The 21,352-nt window shown below is 43.4% G+C and overlaps 1 protein-coding gene and 1 pseudogene across 3 annotated transcripts; one reads left to right on the forward strand and one right to left on the reverse strand.

The window, feature by feature from the left end:
- Positions 1-49: 49 nt before the first annotated feature.
- Positions 50-4,525, forward strand: si:dkeyp-97a10.2 (uncharacterized). 3 transcript variants are annotated; one of them, XM_023980612.2, is made up of 6 exons: positions 50-408; positions 662-721; positions 1,500-1,859; positions 2,480-2,719; positions 3,423-3,519; positions 3,980-4,525. In XM_023980612.2, exons 2-6 carry the CDS (start codon positions 667-669, stop codon positions 4,143-4,145), a joined length of 918 nt encoding a protein of 305 aa, XP_023836380.1. In that variant the 5' UTR covers positions 50-408; positions 662-666; the 3' UTR covers positions 4,146-4,525. The 3 variants fall into 3 exon arrangements, with proteins under 3 accessions (XP_023836380.1, XP_023836379.1, XP_023836381.1); XM_023980611.2 differs by having other exon boundaries at positions 63-408; positions 610-721; XM_023980613.2 differs by having other exon boundaries at positions 102-408; positions 610-721; positions 4,003-4,525.
- A 209-nt stretch (positions 4,526-4,734) lies between these two features.
- Positions 4,735-20,224, reverse strand: LOC111958694 (tektin-2-like; annotated as a pseudogene).
- Between the last annotated feature and the right edge of the window lie 1,128 nt (positions 20,225-21,352).

The raw sequence follows: 21,352 nt of genomic DNA on the forward strand, positions 1-21,352 counted from the left end.
ATACAATAGAATCCGCTTGTTTAAACACAGCTGAGTAGTGGCACTTATTGTACAGGAAAGGGAAAGAGGAAATTGCACAGCTTAAAAACAAGGTGACGTCTAAGTACCTAACTGGCTGGACCTCACACAGGGAAGGGCTGAGAGTACAAAGTCCTGCACCAGACTACAATCTATCAGAGCAACTTTTAGTTCACTCCAGCCTCTTTCTTTGGGTTGTTTTTGATGGTTGACATTTTTCTGTTCCATCTGCGTAAGGATTTTTTTGTTTTTATATTGTAAAACTGCATCCAAGCTTCCTGGCGTGCTGTGCCCTACCCCTTAAAAGTGGGCTTCCTTTTGAATGAATGCACCTCCTGCCACTTCCAGACTCATAATCTCTGACTCATAATCCATTGTACAGCTGGGAAGGTAAGTGCATTTCAAACTGCTGCTGACTTTGATCCAGTGCAGGTCATTGTCTATGCACAGATATAGACCAGTTCCTTAAGGCAAGCTACTAAGTCAGACTTTGAAAAGGAAGTGAAACAATGACCTCTTCTTTGGAAAACTGGGTCTCTATCGGTGTCAAACGTCCTCTGTCTGTTATTCCTCTCTCTCTCTCTTTCTCAGTCTCAGACTCTGTCTGTCAGTCTGTTATTCTCTCTCTCCCTCTCTCTCTCAGGTGCCATGAGGCTGCAACACTGTCTCTCCTGGAGCCTCTCTTTGCTACCGCTGCTCTTGTGTAAGTGCTTCTGTGCAACATGATACACTATGTAAAAATGTCACACTACTGTATCTAAGTGTATTGGTGCAACCAGGCGCGGTGTATTTGACTGCTCTATTTGGCCATTTGTGTATGTTGTATTTACCATATTAGTATTGGACTGATACATCATCAGTAGTCTCACGCGACAGCCTTAACATGTGGTTCTGTGTGTTGAGATTACATGTTTTCCAGTTTGTGTGTGATATACTGTCTTCAGTGCACAGTACTATTGTATGTGTCTAGACCGAGCCAAGGAGCGTGCAGCTCTGGTCATCTGAGGTGATTGAGACAATAGGGTGTGTTACAATCTGCGTCTTCTGAGGAAATGGTGTCTTTCCCTGTGAGAGATGTAAACTTCCCTTTGTGTTAGACGGAGGTTTCCACAGAGGGTTAGTCATGTAACAACAAAGCTTGACAAACATCACATCAGGCAGAACTATCATGTGCTCCCAGTTACTGTTTGACTACCCGATGAAAGTCCTCTTCACTTCATACTAAATACAAATGTAAGAAATCATGAGCTAAGTCATGAAAAACATAGAAACGAACCGTATCAGTGGTTAGCAGTGGAGGCTGGTGTCATTTTAAATCGGAGGACAGGCCCATTGAAATGGCCATTCACTCCACTCCTGCCATTACAATGAGCCCTTCCTCAAATGTCTCTCTCCATCAGGCTCCAACGAAGGCTGGTAAGGTATTGATATCCAATCACCACAGGCAATACAATAACGTATGATCATGTTTCTGTCCCCAGTGTCTTGTGGGTACCAGTGCGTGTCGGTCCACTTCCAGACCCCGCAGCCGGTCAATGTACTCCCAGCCGGACGTCTAGTTCTCCAGGTCCAGATCGACCGCGGTCCCAAAGAAAAGATCTCCATGATAACCTGGGAACGGGAGCCAGAGAACGCAAAGACTCCAGGGAATCCTGGGAAGGTGACGTTGATTACGTTCCCCGGTCAAGGAAAACGCTTGGACGGGCGTCTGAGTTTGGAGGAGCAGGGGTCAATACTGAAGCTGGAGGGCTTTGGCGTGGCGGACAGCGGGGTGTACATCGTGACCGTCACTGACCAGGCTGGCATCAAGACCGCTGGACAGTGTACCGTCAAGGAGTACGGTACGGCGGTCAACATGGTCTCATTAGAATATATCAATAGTGACATTTAACCGTCGTTCTATGTCACCTATGCTGACGTATTACTTAAAATGTCACTATAATGACGTGTTAGTTATGTGACAACACAGACTGTCTGATTTACGTTGCCGTTTTGAATACATTCCTAGATATTCCTTCCTGTCCTCTGGAGTTATGTTCTTATAGATGATTAACTGTTGGGTCAGTTCTGCCTAAGCTCATTCTTTGTCTTCATAATATAAATGTATGCTTCACTGCAGTCCAACACTCAACTTTGAGTCGGTAATATTTCAGTTTATCAGTCCAACGACCGTCTCGCACAATCCCTCTTCAATAGTTCCAAGCTCTATATTTTTCTCTGTCAAATGTCTTCTCTCTAAGTTTCTGATCTGTTTTCCTCCTCACAGCCTCATACTTCTCAAGTCACCGCCACCAAGCCTCAGTAGACAACACACTCAACTCACACTGTTACTTCATGACGCAACCACCCTCTGTCTCTCTCTTTATACTCTTCGAGACAATTTTCAGTTCCAACTTCCAAGTCTCACCTTTCTCACACCTGGTCTCATTCTCTTTTCTCTGTCTCTTGTCTTTCCTCTCAGAGGCTGTGCACCACCCCTCAGTGAGAGTGAACGTGTCCCACTCCTCCCTGTTCTGTGTGGAGACCTGGGGGACAGACCTTAAATTCAGCTGGCTCCACGAGCGGGCAGCCATCACCGATGCTGTGGGACACGTGTCGCCTGATGGGAAGACCCTGTTCGTCTCCTCCGCCCCCATCTGCGGTCACTTCACCTGCATGGTGAGCAACAAGCTGGGCCACAGCTCTGCCACCTACACAGCAGGTATGGAACCCCACGCACTAACTAACTAACCCCATCTGTCTCTCAGTCTCTACACAAACCCCATCTGTCTCTCATGCCTGATTCACACTACAGGGCCAAACCGAGTCAAGCCTAGCTGCAGTGGCATGGCCTGGTTTCGCATCCACCATACTGTTTTTGATGGAACCGTGCTAGAAATAATAATGTTGGCCCTATAGTGTGAATCAGCCATCTGTCTGTTAGTCTCTATGCCAGTGGTCACCCACCCTGGTCATGCAGAGCTACAGTGTATGCAGACTGTTCCTCTAGCTAGCGAGAGGAATCAGATGTGGTTGTGCTAGGTTGTAAGAAAGCCCTGCAAACCCTGTAATTCTCCAGGATCAGGGTTGGTGACCAATGTTCTATGTAATAGTACTAAAAAGCATGGGTAAGAAATCTCATATCTCCTTGACAGACAGAACAGGTAGGCAACTTTTCCTCAAGGGCAATGCTGAATGAAGAAACAGTCGATGCCCAAGCTAGTGCCCACACCATTCATATCCATTGAATGTACAGCCTCTCTGTGAGTGTGAGTGGTATGCCCTATGTATCGTTCATGTTAATACTGTATGTACAGTGTCCATATTTCGAGAGCCAAGTCCGAGTGACTCCGAGGCTGTACAATGGAGACCATAACATGTCCCCATATTGTTTTGTCGTGACCTTGTCCTGTCTGGTCCGTCAGAGCCGTGTGAGAGAGAGGGCAAGAGGACCACGGTGGCGGTGGTCTCGCTCGTCATCCTGCTGGTCTGTGGAGCAGCGCTCGCTTTTCTACTGTGGAGGTACAACACACACTGACACCCTAGTCACGCGGCGCAGATACACATTTCCTTTTGAGCTACGGTACATACTGTAAGATAAAGCCATACATAGCAAGGACACGGAGGTCGCTGACAGACTGCAGAATGGGAAGAGAGAATGGATGGGCACCTCAAAATGGGAAGCTACAATATCACATCAAGGCATTGCACGCTTGACATTCAGTTGATATTACAATTATTTTGTTTATTCTATCAGTACAATATAGGGTGGCAGGTAGCCTAGCGGTTAAGAGCGTTGGGCCAGTAACCAAAAGGTCGCTGGTTCGAATCCCCGAGTCGACTAGGTGCAAAATATGCCGATGTGCCCTTGAGCAAAGCACTTAACCCTAATTGGACCTGTAAGTCACTCTGGATAAGAGTGTCTGCTAAATGACTAAAATGTTAAAAATGTACAGTGTGTTGTTGTATTTACACATATTAGAGTTTCTGTTGGTTTCTGTTTAGGAGACACAGGCGATACAGTAACAGAGGCGAGAGGCTTCAGGAGGATTTTGAGGACAACTTGTAACGGTGAACCATTGATTACAGTACCCAAGTACTTTCGCTACACTCCCCTACTCAAAGATGGACTCATAAAAGGACAGTAAGTGTCCAAAACGCTTTGGGAGGAGCTTCCTTCCCTGTGAGCAGCATGACCTTTCAGTGCATTGGAACAATGTGGAGAGTGAACTGCTTGTTGGCCAATTGACGAGTTCTAAAAATGGAAAGAGCAACTTTTGCCCAGTGTGTTGCCTGTTTTTGTCGTAGCTATCATTTTTACACCGCCTCTCATTGTACTGAACTACACATGCTATCATTTCAACACCGCCCCTCATTGTACTGAACTACACATGCTATTGTTTTTATATAACGCTCTAAAATAATTTGTTTTAAATTAAAAACAATTCCTTGTTTTGTAACTTTTGTATATTATAAACGTATTGTATATTTAGCTGTGTATTCTTTGTAATAAAAAGCACATTTTAAACTGTGTGAGGCTTTAGTTAAATTGATCGCTATTGTAAATCCACAATTCAGTCAGGGAATGGGAGTCAAAGTACAACCGCTCCAGACATAGTGAATTTCAAAATGATTTATGGCCATGAATAAAAGTGTGCGTGTGTGAGTTCATGTGTGTGTCCACCTCATCAGTACATCTCTCTGGTGAAGCCGGGCATGGGGACGGCTGTCTCAGCCTCAGACAGGGCCTCCAGGTGCTGGCGGATGAGGTCGCTGCGCTGCTCCAGCTCCAGGGCCTCCTGGACAGGTCGTCTCCCATACAGGCTGTTGCTCCTCTAGGGACTGCAGAGAGTGCCTGGTACACAGGGTCACAGAACAGTAACACAGGGTTAGATGGTGTGGGGGGAGTCCTTACATTAAATGCCAATGTGTTATGAAAGTGAACACATCATATGTTCAATATGCTGTGAAAGAGTCATACGCGGCAGATATATGATGTGCTCACTTTCATAGCAACTCAATAACACATATATTCACATAGACTTGGCTAGATTCTGCTGTAACGCTTCTATGGTGGCTCCCAACTGCTTAGCCTCTTCCACCAGTCCAGAATGCACCTACAGAGATCACAGAGTCAAGGTATGGACACACATTATATACTGAACAAAAATATAAACGCAACATATAACAATTTCAATGATTTTACTGATTTACAGTTCATAGAAGGGAATCAGTCAATTGAAATTAAATTCATTAATTTAAGGATTTCACATGACAGAGCAGGGGCGCAGCCACTGGGAAGCCAGGCCTATCCAATCAGAATGAGTTTTTCCCGACAAAAGGGCTTTAAACACTTTACTCCAGTGTTAAATTGCTAAATTGTAATTACTTCGCCACTACGGCCTATGTATTGCCTTACCTCCCTAATCTTACCTCATTTGCACACACTGTATATAGATTTTGTCCTATTGTGTTATTGACTGTATGTTTGTTTATTCCATGTGTAACTCTGTGTTGTTGTTTGTGTCGCACTGCTTTGCTTTATCTTGGCCAGGTTGCAGTTGTAAATGAGAACTTGTTCTCAACTGGCCTACCTGGTTAAATAAAGGTTAAATAAAAAAATTAAAAAAATATTAGACAGAAATATTCCTCAATTTTATCAGCTGTCCGGGTGGCTGGTCTCAGACGATCCCGCAGGTGAAGAAGCCGGATGTGGAGGATACACGTGGTCTGCGGTTGTGAGGCCGGGTTGGACGTACTGCCAAATTCTCTAAAACAACATTGGAGGCGACTTATTGTAGAGAAATTAACATAAAATTCTCTGGCAAAAGCTCTGGTGGATATTCCTGCAGTCAGCATGCCAATTGCACACTCCCTCAAAACTTGAGACATCTGTGCCATTGTGTTGTGTGACAAAAATACTAATTTTAGAGTGGTGTTTCATTGTCCCCAGCACAAGGTGCACCTGTGTAATGATCATGCTGTTTAACCAGCTTCTTGACATGCCACACCTGTCAGGTGGATGGATTAACTTGTCAAAGGAGAAATGCTCACTAATGAGGATGTAAACACATTTGTGCACACAATTTGAGAGAAATAGATTTTTTAGCATATGGAAAATTTATGGCATCTTTTATTTCAGCTCATGAAACATGGGACCAACACTTCACATATTGCGTTTTGATTTTTGTTCAGTATGATATGACAAAAAAAGACACAGCTCCTTTTCCATGACAAAATCAACCTTTACCACAACTCAGGTCCTCTGAAGGGTCAATCTGTGCAGGCTTTCATAGAACAAACGTCTGAACCTCCAGGACCAAAGAATACCCATTCTTGCTTCACAAGTTAGAATCAACCATAGAAATAGAATTAGTAAAATAGACATTACCATTCAAGTCAATTTCCCTTGACGTGTGGACCAGCGTCATAGTGAGCGTACTGTCAAATTGCCCTGGATTGAGGGGCTTTTTCCCCATTCCAGTAATTCTATTATTACGGTTCTACCTGGTCTCTGCAGAGGTCCACTCCGGGCCTCGAGTTCCTATTCTCCAGCCTGGTATGGACCAGCTTCAGGGGGCACTCTGTAGGCAGCAGCTCCTGCTCCAGACAACAGATGGCCCTCAACAGCTCTGTGATCTCCTCTCTGGTCTGGTGGGACAGACAGAGCCAAAAGAGCACAGAGTCAGCACTGAGAAGCCCGGAGAAAACTCCCACAGCTAAGAAGGGCCGTCTAGAATTGTCCTCTTTGCTTTCTATGCTAGTCAATACTATCTTATCACCATCTATGCTCTCTATGGTTCTAGCCTCTAGCTCTCACACAATAGCTGATTCATAAATTCCACTTCTTGTTCGGATCTACCGTACTGTATATATGACGTTACTGATCCATAACACATTCATGAGAAACCTAGGCGATCTGCCTTCCCTGCATTGACCCCAGTCTTATCTAATCTCTCCCTGTGCATTCCAGACACTGCTATTGTTATTGCCTTTGGAGTGGACTTCCTTACCAGGACTATAGGTATTCATGTCGATGGAGATGGATGGGGCCCAGCGGAGCTCTAACAAAGGAAAAAGGCTGTGCTGCACTGATTAGAAGGGAGATCAGCTTTAGGTCAGTGCGTGTCAGAGAGACGGGGGAGGGCGGTCTAATGGGTTTAGTGGATGTATAGCATGAGAAGGGCCCGGTGTAAGAGCTATGCATGTCATTAATGCTTAACAAGAGCATTTCTAAGGCTTAGCTCTGGATACATGGTAGTCTTCCCCAGGCCTCTATCTACATCTGTCCTCAATATCAATATTTAGTCAAAGCAGAATTGTTCATTTTGCATTGAAATACATTTTCCATTGTGTGCCCTAATGAACAGGACTCTGTACTCACAGCCGTGTGCTGCCAGCGCAGCTGACTGCAGGCCTGCTGGAGCTGGTGGGCCCTCTTGCGCAGGTTGAACCCAGCGGTGATCCGCTGTCCCTCCAGGTCATTCTGGCTCTGAAGGGACATAAGAGATGGGGGCATCAGAGACCACACAGAGGAGAGAGATATAAGTAAGAGTCTTACGGTGCAGTTATAAGGAATATGGGGCCCGTATTCAGAAAGTCTCAGAGTAGGTGTGCTGATATAGGATCAGTCCTGCCTTTTAGATCCTAATGAATAAGATGATATGGACCTGATCCTACAGTAGATTAGCACTCCTACTCTGAGACACTCTGGGAGAGGATGATGTTGCTATACTAAGTCAGTTACACTTCAGTTCATGGAAATGGCCACTCATGGCAGTTTTTTAAAGTAACAAGTCCTTAAAGCTTATCCCAAAAACATGCTTATGATGTTTTCAAAGGGGCTGACAATGTCCTCTTCAGACTGTGTGAGGGAGAATACCAACAAGCCTCTGGCACACATTACAATCCCCTCGTAAAGATGATATACAGCATTTATAGATCAGACTCCCGTTCCTGTTGAATGCTTCTGTACTGTATATCGATCAGGATGATATTCTTCGGATACAGTTTACACCGCTTCGGCCTGAGCCAAATAAAACAAGTGCTAACGCACGCCTTTAAAATAAACCCATATGTCCTCCTCAGCTTAAACAATCCCCTACACCAGTATTCCAAAACAACAGTTACTGAAGTCCACTTACTGGTGTCTTTGCAATACATTCTTGTCCATAATTATTGGCGTCCTTGATAAAGATGAGCAAAAAAGGCTGTTTAAAATAAATAATACAAATACTGAGCTATGGCGTATATGATATTTGACCATAGCACCGCCTGGAGTTTGATGAACGCCATTGGCACTTGAATTGGAACCGGTGCTATGGTCAGATGACATGAAAATAGAGCTCTTTGGGCACACACGCGATCATATACAGAAGCATACAGTGCATTCGGAAAGTATTCAGACTCCTTGACTTTTTCCACATTTTGTTACGTTAAAGCCTTATTCTAAAATGGATACCAAAAAATAAATCATCAGTCTACTGTACACGCAATACCCCATAATGACAAAGCAAAAACAGGTTTTTAGAAATCTTTGCAAATGTATTAAAAAAGAAAAGAAAACTGAAATTTCAATAGCAATTACAGCCTCGAGTCTTCTTGGGTATGATGCTACACGCTTGGCACACCTGTATTTGGGGAGTTACTCCCATTCTTCTCTGCAAATCCTCTCAAGCTCTGTCAGGTTGGATGGGGAGCGTCACTGCACAGCTATTTTCAGGTCTCTCCAGAGATGTTAGATCGAGTTCAAGTCCGGGATCTGGCCACTCAAGGACATTCAGAGACTTATCCTGAAGCCCCTCCTGCATTGTCTTGGCTGTGTGCTTAGGGTTGTTGTCCTGTTGGAAGGTGAACCGTCGCCCCAGTCTGAGGTCCTGAGCGCTCTAGAGTAGGTTTTCATCAAGGATCTCTTCTTACTTTACTCCGTTCATCTTTCCCTCAATCCTGACTATTCTCCCAGTTCCTGCCACTGAAAAACATCCCTATAGCATGATGCTGCCACCACCATCCTTCACCGTAGGGATGGTGCCAGGTTTCCGCCAGACGTGACACTTGGCATTCAGGCCAAAGAGTTCAATCTTGGTTTCATCAGACCAGAGAAGCTTGTTGCTCATGGTCTGAGAGTCTTTAGGTGCCTTTTGGCAAACTCCAAGCAGGCTGTCATGTGCCTTTTACTGAGGAGTGGCTTCCATCTGGCCACTCTACCATAAAGGCCTGATTGGTGGAGTGCTGCAAAGATGGTTATCCTTCTGGAAGGTTCTCCCATCTCCACAGAGGAACACTGGAGCTTTGTCAGAGTGAACATCGGGTTCTTGGTCATCTCCCTGACCAAGGCCTTCTCTCCCGATTGCTCAGTTAGGCCGGGGGCGGCCAGCTCTAGGATGACTCTTGGTGGTTCCAAACTTCTTCCATTTAAGATTAATGGAGGCCACTGTGTTCTTGGGGACCTTCAATGCTGCTGAAATCTTCCTCAGATCTGTGCCTTGACACGAACCTGTCTTGACGCTCTACGGACAATTCCTTCGACCTCATGGCTTGGTTTTTGCTCTGACATGCACTGTCAACTGTGGGACCATATATATATATATATATATATATATATATACTACCGTTCAAAAGTTTGGGGTCATTTAGAAATGGGTCACTTAGAAACTTTGCTTTCATAAAAAAATCCTCCATTTGCAGCAATTACAGCCTTGCAGACCTTTGGCATTCTAGTTGTCAATTTGTTGAGGTAATCTAGAGATTTCCCCCCATGCTTCCTGAAGAACCTTGAACAAGTTGGATTGGCTTGATGGGCACTTCTTACAGTACGTACCATATGTTCAGCTGCTCCCACAACAGCTCAATACGGTTGAGATCCGGTGACTGTGCTGGCCACTCCATTATAAACAGAATACCAGCTGACTGATTCTTCCCTAAATAGTTATTGCATAGTTTGGAGCTGTGCTTTGGGGTCATTGTCCTGTTGTAGGAGGAAATTGGCTCCAATTACAGGATATGGCATGGCGTTGCAAAATGGAGTGATAGCCTAACTTCAAGATCCCTTTTACCCTGTACAAATCTCCCACTTTACCACCACCAAAGCACCCCCAGACCATCACATTCCCTCCATAATGCTTGACAGATGGCGTGAAACACTCCTCCGGCATCTTTGAATTTTTTCTGCTTCTCACAAATGTTCTTCTTTGTGATCCGAACACCTCAAACTTAGATTCGTCTGTCCATAACACTTTTTTCCAGTCTTCCTCTGTCCAGTGTTTGTGTTCTTTTGCCCATCTTAATATTTTATTTTATTGGCCAGTCTGAGATATGGCTTTTTCTTTGCAACTCTGCCTAGAAGGCCAGCATCCCGGAGTCGCATCTTCACTGTTGACATCGAGACTGGTGTTTTGCAGGTACTATTTAATGAAGCTGCCAGTTGAAGACTTGTGAGGCGTCTTTCTCAAACTAAACACTCGAATGTACTTGTCCTCTTCCTCAGTTGTGCACCGGGGCCTCCCACTCCTCTTTCTATTCTGGTTAGAACCAGTTTGCGCTGTTCTGTGAATGGAGTAGTACACAGCGTGGTACGAGATCTTCAGTTTCTTGGCAATTTCTCACATGGAATAGCCTTCATTTCACAGAACAAGAATAGACTGACGATTTTCTCGTAATTTTGAGCCTGTAATTGAACCCACAAATGCTGATGCTCCAGACACTCAACTAGTCTAAAGGACAGTTGTACTGCTTCTTTAAATCAGGACAACAGTTTTCAGCTGTGCTAACATAATTGCAAAAGGGTTTTCTAATGATCGAAAAGCCTTTTAAAATGATAAACTTGGATTAGCTAACATAACGTGCCATTGGAACACAGGAGTGATGGTTGCTGATAATGGGTCTCTGTACGCCTATGTAGATATTCCATAAAACAAATCATCCAATTTCAGCTACAATAGTCATTTACAACATTAACAATGTCTACACTGTATTTCTGATCAATTTGATGTTATTTTAATGGACAAAAAACGTGCTTTTCTTTAAAAAACAAGGACATTTCTTGGTGACCCCAAACTTTTGAATGGTAGTGTATACAGAAGAATGTGCCTTTCCAAATCATGTCCAATCAATGGAATTTACCACAGGTGGACTCCAATCAAGTTGTAGAAACATCTCAAGGATGATGAATGGAAACAGGATGCACCTGAGCTTAATTTCGAGTCTCATAACAAAGGGTCTGAATACTAATGTAAAATATGGTGGTGGATCTTTGATGTTATGGGGCTATTTTGCTTCCGCTGGTACTGGGGCCCTTGTTAAGGTCGATGGCATCATGAACTTTTACCAAGTAATAAGTACCAGGACATTTTAACCCAAAACCTTTTTGCCTCTGCCAAGAGACTGACACTTGGCCGGAAGTGGATCTTCCAGCAAGACAATAACCCCAAGCACTAATCAAAATCCACAAAGAAATGGTTAATTGACCACAAAATCAACATTTTGCAATTGCCATCTCAGTCTATGGACATTTACATTAGTCATTTAGCAGACGGTCTTATCCAGAGCGAGTTACAGGAGCAATTAGACTTGAACCCCATTGAAAACCTGTGGTTGAATGGAAGAGGGCAGATGAAGGATATCAAGGATCTGGAAGGATTCTGTATGGAGGAATGGTCTAAGATCCCTCCCAACGTGTTCTCCAACTCATTAAACATTTTGGAAAAAGGCTCAGTGTCGTTCCCCTCACAAGGGAAAGGTGCTAGAGTACTGAAAACAGAGGTGCCAATAATTTTAAACCCCATTTTAGTTTTTAGTTATTCGTTTTTGAACACAATCTCTTTATCTGAGCAATTGTATTAGTATAAAATAATACAATTTCCACCCCGAAAATGTGCATGCAATATTGCTCAGTACTTGTATTATTTATTTGAAACAGTATTAATTAATTAAGACTGACAATAATTATGGACTGTACATTATTCATATTTTTTTGTGGCATATCAAGAACCTGATTAAACAGCATGATATCTACACAGGTGCACCTTGTACTGGGGACAGTAAAAGGCCATTCTAAAATGTGCAGTTATGTTACACAACACACTGCCACAGATGTCTCAAGTTGAGGGAGCGTGCAACTGGGATGCCGACTGCAGGAATGTCCACCAAAGCTGTTGCTAGAGAATTTAATATTAATTTCTATATAATAAGCTTACGTATTGGCCTCACGGCCTTCGTCAGAGCTTTTGTGAGTTACATTTTTTTTGTTTTTTTGCACCCTTATGTAGACCTAGCCCCACCCACATCCGTTCCACGAATCAAAAGGGGTTGGAGACGCAGGAATAACAAAGTGCTACCATATATAACAATATGCATTTCATAAATATTCAAATAAAGTGTGTAAATAAGACGTATTAAACACGTCTGTAAAACCACAATGAGGACATAGACCTACCGAGCAAGTTCTCATTAATCATTGGGTACATCGTACGAAAAACAGAGTAATCTGAAATAGGAGCATAATTCATGTTCAAATTCACAACATAACATACATTTCATAATTAAGACCTTTACGGAAATAATGTCTGGAGGGTGAAAATCCCAAAATATGATCTTTTACTTAGAGTATTATTAATGTCACCTCCCCTGTCTGATATCTTAACTTTCTCTATGCCACAAAATCTAAAAAGGTAGAAATGTCATGCTTTAGGTAATTAAAATGTACTGCGACTGGATAATCCCTGTCGTTTCTCCTGATTTAACTTTTATGTTCACTGATTCTCTGTTTGAGAGAACGAGAGGTTTTACCTACATAGCACAGCCCACATGGACATTTAATAATGTAAATAACATGGGTGGTGGAACACGTAATAATGTCATTTATTTGGAACCATTTTCCTGTATGTGGGTGGCAGAAATATTCACTCTACATCATATTGTTGCACTGTGCGCATCCTCTGAATTTATAGCTACCATTTGGAAGAGGGCGTGAAAGAGCCTGGCTGATTTTCTTTTGTGGCTGGCAGTTGGCATGAACCAATTTATTGCGTAAATTGCGACCTCTCCTATACACAATAAGTGGTGAATTTTTTGGTTCCGATGATAAAATATGCCAGTGTTTCTTGACCACACCTCCCACTTTTCGTGAGTTCAAAGTATATGTGGTTGTGAACATTACGGAGTGTTCTTCAGCTTTAGCGGGTCTTTACACACTTTATTCAAATATTTATTAAATGCATATTGTTATATTTGGTAGCACTGATTTGTTTTTCCTGCGCCTCCAACCCCTTTCGATGCGTGGAACGGATGTGGGAGGGGCTAGGTCTACATAAGGGTGCAAAAATAATTTTTACTCACAAAAGCTGTTAAGAAGGCCGTGAGGACGATACATAAGCTTATTAAAGACCAGTGAAACTATCAAGAGCAGTGTGCGGTTTTTCCTTCATATTGTTCAACTGTTACCATGCACCTGCAAAAAAGATTGCTCAGATGTGTGAGTGCCTTCTGAATTTTTAATATTCATTTCTCTACCATAAGCCAAAGTCATTTCTCTATTGGAGGCCAACATCATTTTAGAGAATTTGGCAGTATGTCCAACCGGCCTCATAACCGTAGACCGCTACACGTTTCCACGACATGTAACCACGCCAGCCAAGGACCTCTACATCCAGCTTCTTCACCTGAGGGATGGTCTGCGACCAGCCACCCAGACAGCTGATGAAAGTGTGGGTTTGCACAACAGAAGAATTTCTGCACAAACTGTCAGAGACCATCTCAGGGAAGCTCATCTGCATGCTCGTCGTCCTCACCAGGGTCTTGACCTGACTGCAGTTCGGCGTCGTAACCGACCTCAGTGGGCAAATGCTTACCTTCTATGGCCACTGACACGGTGGAGAAGTGTGCTCTTCACGGATGAATCCCAGTTTCAACTGTACCAGGCAGATGGCAGACAGGGTGTATGGTTTGCTGTTGACAACATTGTGGAGGTGGGGTTATGTATGAGCAGGCATAAGCTAAGGACAACGAACACAACTGCATTTTATCGATGGCAATTTGAGATACCGTGACAAGATCCTGAGGCCTATTGTCGTTCCATTCATCCGATGCCATCACCTCCTGCATGATAATGCACAGCCCCATGTCGCAAGGATCTGTACACAATTCCTGGAAGCTGAAAATGTCCCAGTTCTTCCAAGGCCTGCATACTCACCAGACATTGAGCATGTTTGGGATATTCTGGATCGACATGTACTGCACCACAGCGTGTTCCAGTTCCCGCTAATATATAGCAACTTCGCAAAGCCATTGAAGAGGAGTGGGACAACATTCCACAATCAACAGCCTGATCAACTCTATGCAAAGGAGATGTGTCACACTGCATGGGGCAAATGGTGGTCACACCAGATACTGACTGGTTTTCTAAGCCAGCCCCTATTCCCAGTCATGTGAAATCCATAAATTAGAGCCGAATGAATTGATTTAAATTGACTGATTTCCTTATATGAACTGTAACTCAGTAAAATCTTAGAAATTGTTGCATGTTGCGTTTATATTTTTGTTCGGTGTTATATATGTTTATTTTTCAAGTATTTTCTTTTTATTCAAACGGGGCTAGCATGAAATGAGAGGGGAGACAGAGAAGTAGGGAGATGCAGAATAGGGTATGGGCTGGGATTTGTATCCACTCTGGCTAGACCAGCCTCAGGCACGTATAGAGTTTGAAATGGGCAGCAAGCATATTATTAAATTGCTGTCCAAAAACACTTAGAAATACCAAACAACCCATTTTTTTTATTAGTTTGTTATGGGAGTTGTCCTATACGCCTAATGGAACCAATTTCCATACTGCATAAAACAGTCTCTGAGTGTACATCCACACATACTCTCTTCATGGTGTCCTTATGAGCCCCCACCTAGCCAGTTTCCCCAGTTTCCATTCCCCGACCCGGCCTTCCTATGCTATTAATAACATGTATCCCTCTCCTCCTCCCACAATACACAGACAGTCCCACCCACACATTATTTTGTAGGAGTAGGTTGAAGTTGCCATTAGACACTGATTTAAGCTCAGTCTTGTGTTTTTACCTCTAATGGTTAATGTTAGTTTGGGGAGGGTAAACCGATCCTAGATCAGTCCTCTGCTACCTGTATCCTTGTATAGGTCATGGTCTTCCTCAGCTGTAGGGAAGCCTGCATCGCTTCCTCAGCCTGGGTCATGTTGTAGTGGGTGAACTGCACCGACTGCTGGTGTGTGGAGGCACTGCAGGGTACAAGACATAAATCAGCCACAGTTATACATCGGTAAGTACTGTACACTATAAGTACTGTGTTATAAATTAGAAAATGTTTTAGGTTTAGAGGATCAGAAGAGGTTTAGTGGTACAAAAGACCATACATCTAGATTTAGGTAAAGGCTGAGAATTTGTCTGCCATTGAGTGTTCTGCTTTCTTTGAGTGTTCTGCTATCTGAACACCGAAACAAATGATTTAGTGGTGACAATTATGAAAAACAAAATTCCTAGAAATATGCTAGAACTATACAGTATAATTTCACTCATGATCATCTCATTATCATCTCCTTTATTCTACACATGTTGACAAGGCACTATTCTGCTCCCGTCCTTACCTAGTGGGTACGTGGGTGGGGTCAGGCTTGAAGGATATGTCAGGTGACCTGTCTAAGTGACAGGCATGATTGGTTCACATCCAGGGCTTCACTCTTGTTGGTTAGGTCAAAGGTCAGCTGTTGGTGGGCTTCCTTGAGACAGCTTAAAATGAAATGGAATAAACTTTATTGATGCTACATTGTTAAGAAGGGAAATTAGATGCATCACCCCCATAGAACTATAGACAAACAAGCATACATCGGTAGAGATTCTATTAAATTACTAGAGGGGATATGTCAAACTCTCAAAGCTCCAGAACGGTATGATAATAGCAGCCGTTTTGGACAGGGAGAAATCCAAATGGACAGTAGAGGAATAGGTGACACTTTCCTGCTTTTACTTATGCAGGAAAATAAAAGAAAGGCATGTGATGTATCAGAAATTGTGTAATAGAATTGTCAACCTAAAATATTGTCATATAATTATGAATACAGTTTCTACCCGTTTTAGACACATTTTCTGTATAAATAGCCTCTAAAATATCATCAACTGATTTCAGCCGGTGTATGGCTGTGGATTGACTGCATTGTTTGTGTAACGGATGTGAAATGGCTAGCTAGTTAGCGGGTACGCGCTAGTAGCGTTTCAATCAGTTACGTCACTTGCTCTGAAACCTATAAGTAGTGTTGCCCCTTGCTCTGCAAGGGCCGCGGCTTTTGTGGAGCGATGGGTAACGATGCTTCGTGGGAGACCGTTGATGTGTGCAGAAGGTCCCTGGTTCGCGCCCGTGTCGGGCGAGGGGACGGTTTAAAGTTATACTGTTACATTGGTGCCGTGACCCGGATCACTGGTTGCTGCGGAAAAGGAGGAGGTTGAAAGGGGGGTGAGTGTAACGGATGTGAAATGGCTAGCTAGTTAGCGGGTACGCGCTAGTAGCGTTTCAATCAGTTACATCACTTGCTCTGAAACCTAGAAGTAGTGTTGCCCCTTGCTCTGCAAGGGCCGCGGCCTTTGTGGAGTGATGGGTAACGATGCTTCGTGGGCGACCGTTGATGTGTGCAGAAGGTCCCTGGTTCACGCCCGTGTCGGGCGAGGGGACGGTTTAAAGTTATACTGTTACATTTGTATGGAATATTGGCAGTTAATTTGTAAAAAGATTGGAATCATTACAATAAAACTGTCTGGCTAGTTAGCTAATGAAAAAACGGATTGCTTTCACAATATTTTAATCACAACACTGGCTGCCCAACTCCCTGACCAAAATGGCTGACCTTTTACACCATCATAAGATAGTTCATGTCTATTCTAGTATTCTAAATACTAATTATAGGCATACATCAGCACACATAGGCTACAGAGCACAGTGGAATTTGAACGTTTCCTGTCAAATTTGCTGCAATACGTCTTCATGAAGCAATGGTGAAATGAAATTTAAGACCTCACACACGCCCCCAATTGTCAGTAGCATCCACCCGTTTCGGTTTCACATCACATTATCCTTTATTTTTAAGAGCAACACAACTGTCTGTTTGATAGAAGCCCTTTATGTTCCATGGATCAATGAAACCATATCCTGAGACACATCCAAAGACCTACGGCAGTTAAATCTCTATCCTGTCTTACCAGAGCTGCTCGAAGGCCTTGTTGATGTGCTGCCGCAGCTCTTGCTGCGTGGTGGCAATCATCTGGGCCTCCCTCTTCAGATGGCCCTGCAGGGGGTCACTGACCAGCTCGCTCCCCCTGCGGGCCCTCTCTCTGGGTCAGACACTCCACTACCACTTCCAGGGGCATGGCCGTGTCAGCCAGGGCCCGCTCCCCCTCTTCCTTCACCAGAGAGAGAGAGAGAGAGAGAGAGAGAGAGAGAGAGAGAGAGAGAGAGAGAGAGAGAGTTGACAATACAGTTTGTACTAAACGCCTGAAATACAGTGCTTTGCAAAAGTATTCATCCCCCTTGATGTTTTTCCTATTTTGTTGCATTACAACCTGTAATTTAAATTGATTTTTATTTGGATTCCATGTAATGGACATACACAAAATAGTCTAAATTGGTGAAGAGAAAAAAATAGAAAAACAGAAAGGTGGTGCATGCATAGATATTCACCCCCTTTGCTATGAAGCCCCTAAATAAGATCTGGTGCAACTAATTACCTTCAGAAGTCACATAATTAGTTAAATTAAGTCCACCTGTGTGCAATCTAAGTGTCACATGATCTCAGTATATACACACCTGTTCTGAAAGGCCCCAGAGTCTGCAATATCACTAAGCAAGGGGCACCAGCAAGCAAGCGGCACCATGGAGACCAAAGAGCTCTCCGAACAGGTCAGGGACAAAGTTGTGGAGAAGTACAGATCAGGGTTGGGTTATAAAAAATGATCTGAAACTTTGAACATCCCACGGAGCACCATTGAATCCATTATTAAAAAATGAAAAGAATATGGCACCACAACAAGCCTGCCAAGAGAGGGCCGCCCACCAAAACTCACAGACAAGGCAAGGAGGGCATTAATCAGAGAGGCAACAAAGAGACCAAAGATAACCCTGAAGGAGCTGCAAAGCTCCAAGCGGAGATTGGAGTATCTGTCCATAGGACCACTTTAAGCCGTACACTCCACAGAGTTGGGCTTTACGGAAGAGTGGCCAGAAAAAAAGCCATTGCTTAAAGAAAAAAATAAGCAAACACATTTGGTGTTCGCCAAAAGGCATGTGGGAGACTCCCCAAACATATGGAAGAAGTTACTCTGGTCAGATGAGATCAAAATTGAGCTTTTTGGCCATCAAGGAAAACACTATGTCTGGCGCAAACCCAACACCTCTCATCACCCTGAGAACCAAATCCCCACAGTGAAGCATGGTGGCAGCATCATGCTGTGGGGATGTTTTTTTTGTCAGCAGGGACTGGGAGACTGGTCAGAATTGAAGGAATGATGGATGGTGCTAAATACAGGGAAATTATTGAAGGAAACCTGTTTCAGTCTTCCAGAGATTTGAGACTGGGACAGAGTTTCACCTTCCAGCAGGACAATGACCCTAAGCATACTGCTAAAGCAACATGTGAGTGGTTTAAGAGGAAACATTTACATGTCTTGGAATGGCCTAGTTAAAGCCCAGACCTCAATCCAATTGGGAATCTGTGGAATGACTTAAAGATTGCTGTACAACAGGGCAATCCATCCAACTTGAAGGAGCTGGAGCAGTTTTGTCTTAAAGAATGGGCAAAAATCCCAGTGGCTAGATGTGCCAAGCTTATAGAGACATACCCCAAGAGACTTGCAGCTGTAATTGTTGCAAAAGGTGGCTCTACAAAGTATTGACTTTGGGAGGTGAATAGTTATGCATGCTCAAGTTCTGTTTTTTGGTCTTATTTCTTGTTTGTTTCACATCTTCAGAATGGTAGGCATGTTGTGTAAATCAAATGATACAAACAGCCCAAAAATCTATTTTAATTCCAGGTTGTAAGGCAACAAAAGAGGAAAAATGCCAAGAGGGTGAATAACCTTCGCAAGCCGCTGTAGATCCTCTAGATGATTAAACATGTGTGCTATAATTCATTGTCAACAAGCACACATACTTCCAGAAAGAACAAAAATAACACCCTCAGGCATAATTAGATTACGATTAGTTTACTTAATAAGGGTAGGATTTAGGTAGAGTTTACTGCACCAGACGACACAACAATGCATACAAATAGCATAGTGGATTGCGGATTCCCAAAGCAATTTGAGAGGTTCCTGAAGCTAACAAATTAGGGACACTGACAGATTGTGTTCTGTGACATTGTCTTAGAGAGCCTTTTTATTTCTCTATTTTGTTAAGTCAGGGTGTGATTTGGGTGGGCATTCTAGTTTTTCTATTTCTTTGTTGGCCGGGTATGGTTCCCAATCAGAGGCAGCTGTCTATCGTTGTCTCTGATTGGGGATCATACTTAGGCAGCCTTTTGCCACCTTTAGTTTGTGGGATCTTGTTTTTGTACTGTTGCTTTCCAGCCCTACAGAACTGTGCGTTTCGTTTGGTATTTGTTGCTTTTTCGGTGTCATCAATAAAAGAAAGATGTACGCCTACCACGCTGCACCTTGGTCCGATCCTTCCATCAACGAACGTAACAGACATGCGTACGACAGTATACGTGTTGATTATGTTTTTGGTTAGTAAAGGGAGTTGAACATTAAGTAGTTCTCCCACATTTTCTGCCATATGAAGTATTAGTGACCTGTGTCAGAGCTTCGATCTCTATCTCCATTGCCTGTACGCAGAACTGCAGTCTGTCCTTCTGCTCAGTGACCTCATTGATCCTGTCACCCAGCCTGTCTCAGCTGTCACTCTCATCCTAGCGTGTCAGACAGATGGAGAAGAGCCCACGGACACGCACAGTATTACTTTGTTATTATGGGGGTATAGATGTGAACATGAGTTGATCATCTCTCTGTCAATGCATCGCCTGCTGCCTGGCATCAGACATCCATAGCAGTCCCTGTACCTTACAGGCTGTCTGGTGCCTCAGGGCCCGCCTCTCCTGCCTTGTCTGCTGTGATTGGTGGCGTTGGTGCTCGGCCGTGTCCGTGAGCAGCTTGTTATTGGTCTCCCAGTCTGTCATCCAGTAACGCTGACCGGGCTTCCTACTCGTAGTGGCCACTCCTACCAACATAAATAGACAGCTTGAATTGAGTTAGTCAAAGGTTGTAGAAACCTGTATGCAGGTCTAGATCCTTCCATCAGCAAAGGGGAATTCCTTTCCACTAAAATTGACATTTTTGCTAGTGTTATGACCCAACCAGAATGGGCACACAGGCTGTTATAGCACTTCCCGATGTTTCTACATTTGTTTTATCATCACATGTCAAATAGTAGGGTATGAAACCTGGCCATGATCAATTGAAAAGGTTACATAATGCTTTAAAGTAAACCTTTTCTAATCTTTTCCATGGGAGGAACGGGTCGACACAGAATAGGAAGGACGGTAGTAGTCATGACTGCCACGTAAATGTAACTGAAAACCGACCCGTCTATCAAATGAAGCATGAAATGTGAAAAACCTGGGGTACAGTTAGCTATGGTGGAAAAGCCCTAAACATGCACACCGGAGACCCTGTAGCTACGTGGCACTACCAGAGCACTACACGCCTGCAGAAGTATCTGGAATGAATTCTGGACAGTAGTTTACATGTTTATGTGATCTCCTGATTACTTTACATTCCAGACAGTTATGTGAGGTTGTTGGCCCACTGTCACAACCCCATCTTTGTGCACTGACTGTTCCACGGCGAGACACGAGTTTCCTTGAGGATTCACTCCGCCATAGACTTAGTAATGGATAAATGTGACTATAAATGGGATTTTAGGAGTTTCAATTCAACCCTTCCCATATTTTCCAGGAGGGTTGAACTGGTTCAGTGCACTCGGGTACACTTTCCATTTTCATTACGACCAGTTTGTTATGATTCATTTAATTTGAAATAAAGTTCAGTTGGTAGACTAGATTGTATTCTGCATTCTCGTGCTTCTTAACCTGAAACGGTGACAGGTTCAGATTTCCAAAGTAGGCTAGGCTAGTCATACATGCTTATGACAAATCTTACAATGCATTATAACGGCATCATAATGCATTGTACAGGAGTATGGTTGCAAAGCTACTGGTAATTTACTAAAGTTACTGTAATCTTAGGTAATTAGCATGTAATCTATGGTAATTTATACTTGAATAACTTAAAATGTATGTAAGTATGTATATACACACTACATGGCCAATTGTATGTGGACACCTGCTTGTCAAACA

Source organism: Salvelinus sp. IW2-2015, linkage group LG35, assembly GCF_002910315.2.
Source record: "Salvelinus sp. IW2-2015 linkage group LG35, ASM291031v2, whole genome shotgun sequence".
NCBI classification, from domain to species: Eukaryota; Metazoa; Chordata; class Actinopteri; order Salmoniformes; family Salmonidae; genus Salvelinus; species Salvelinus sp. IW2-2015.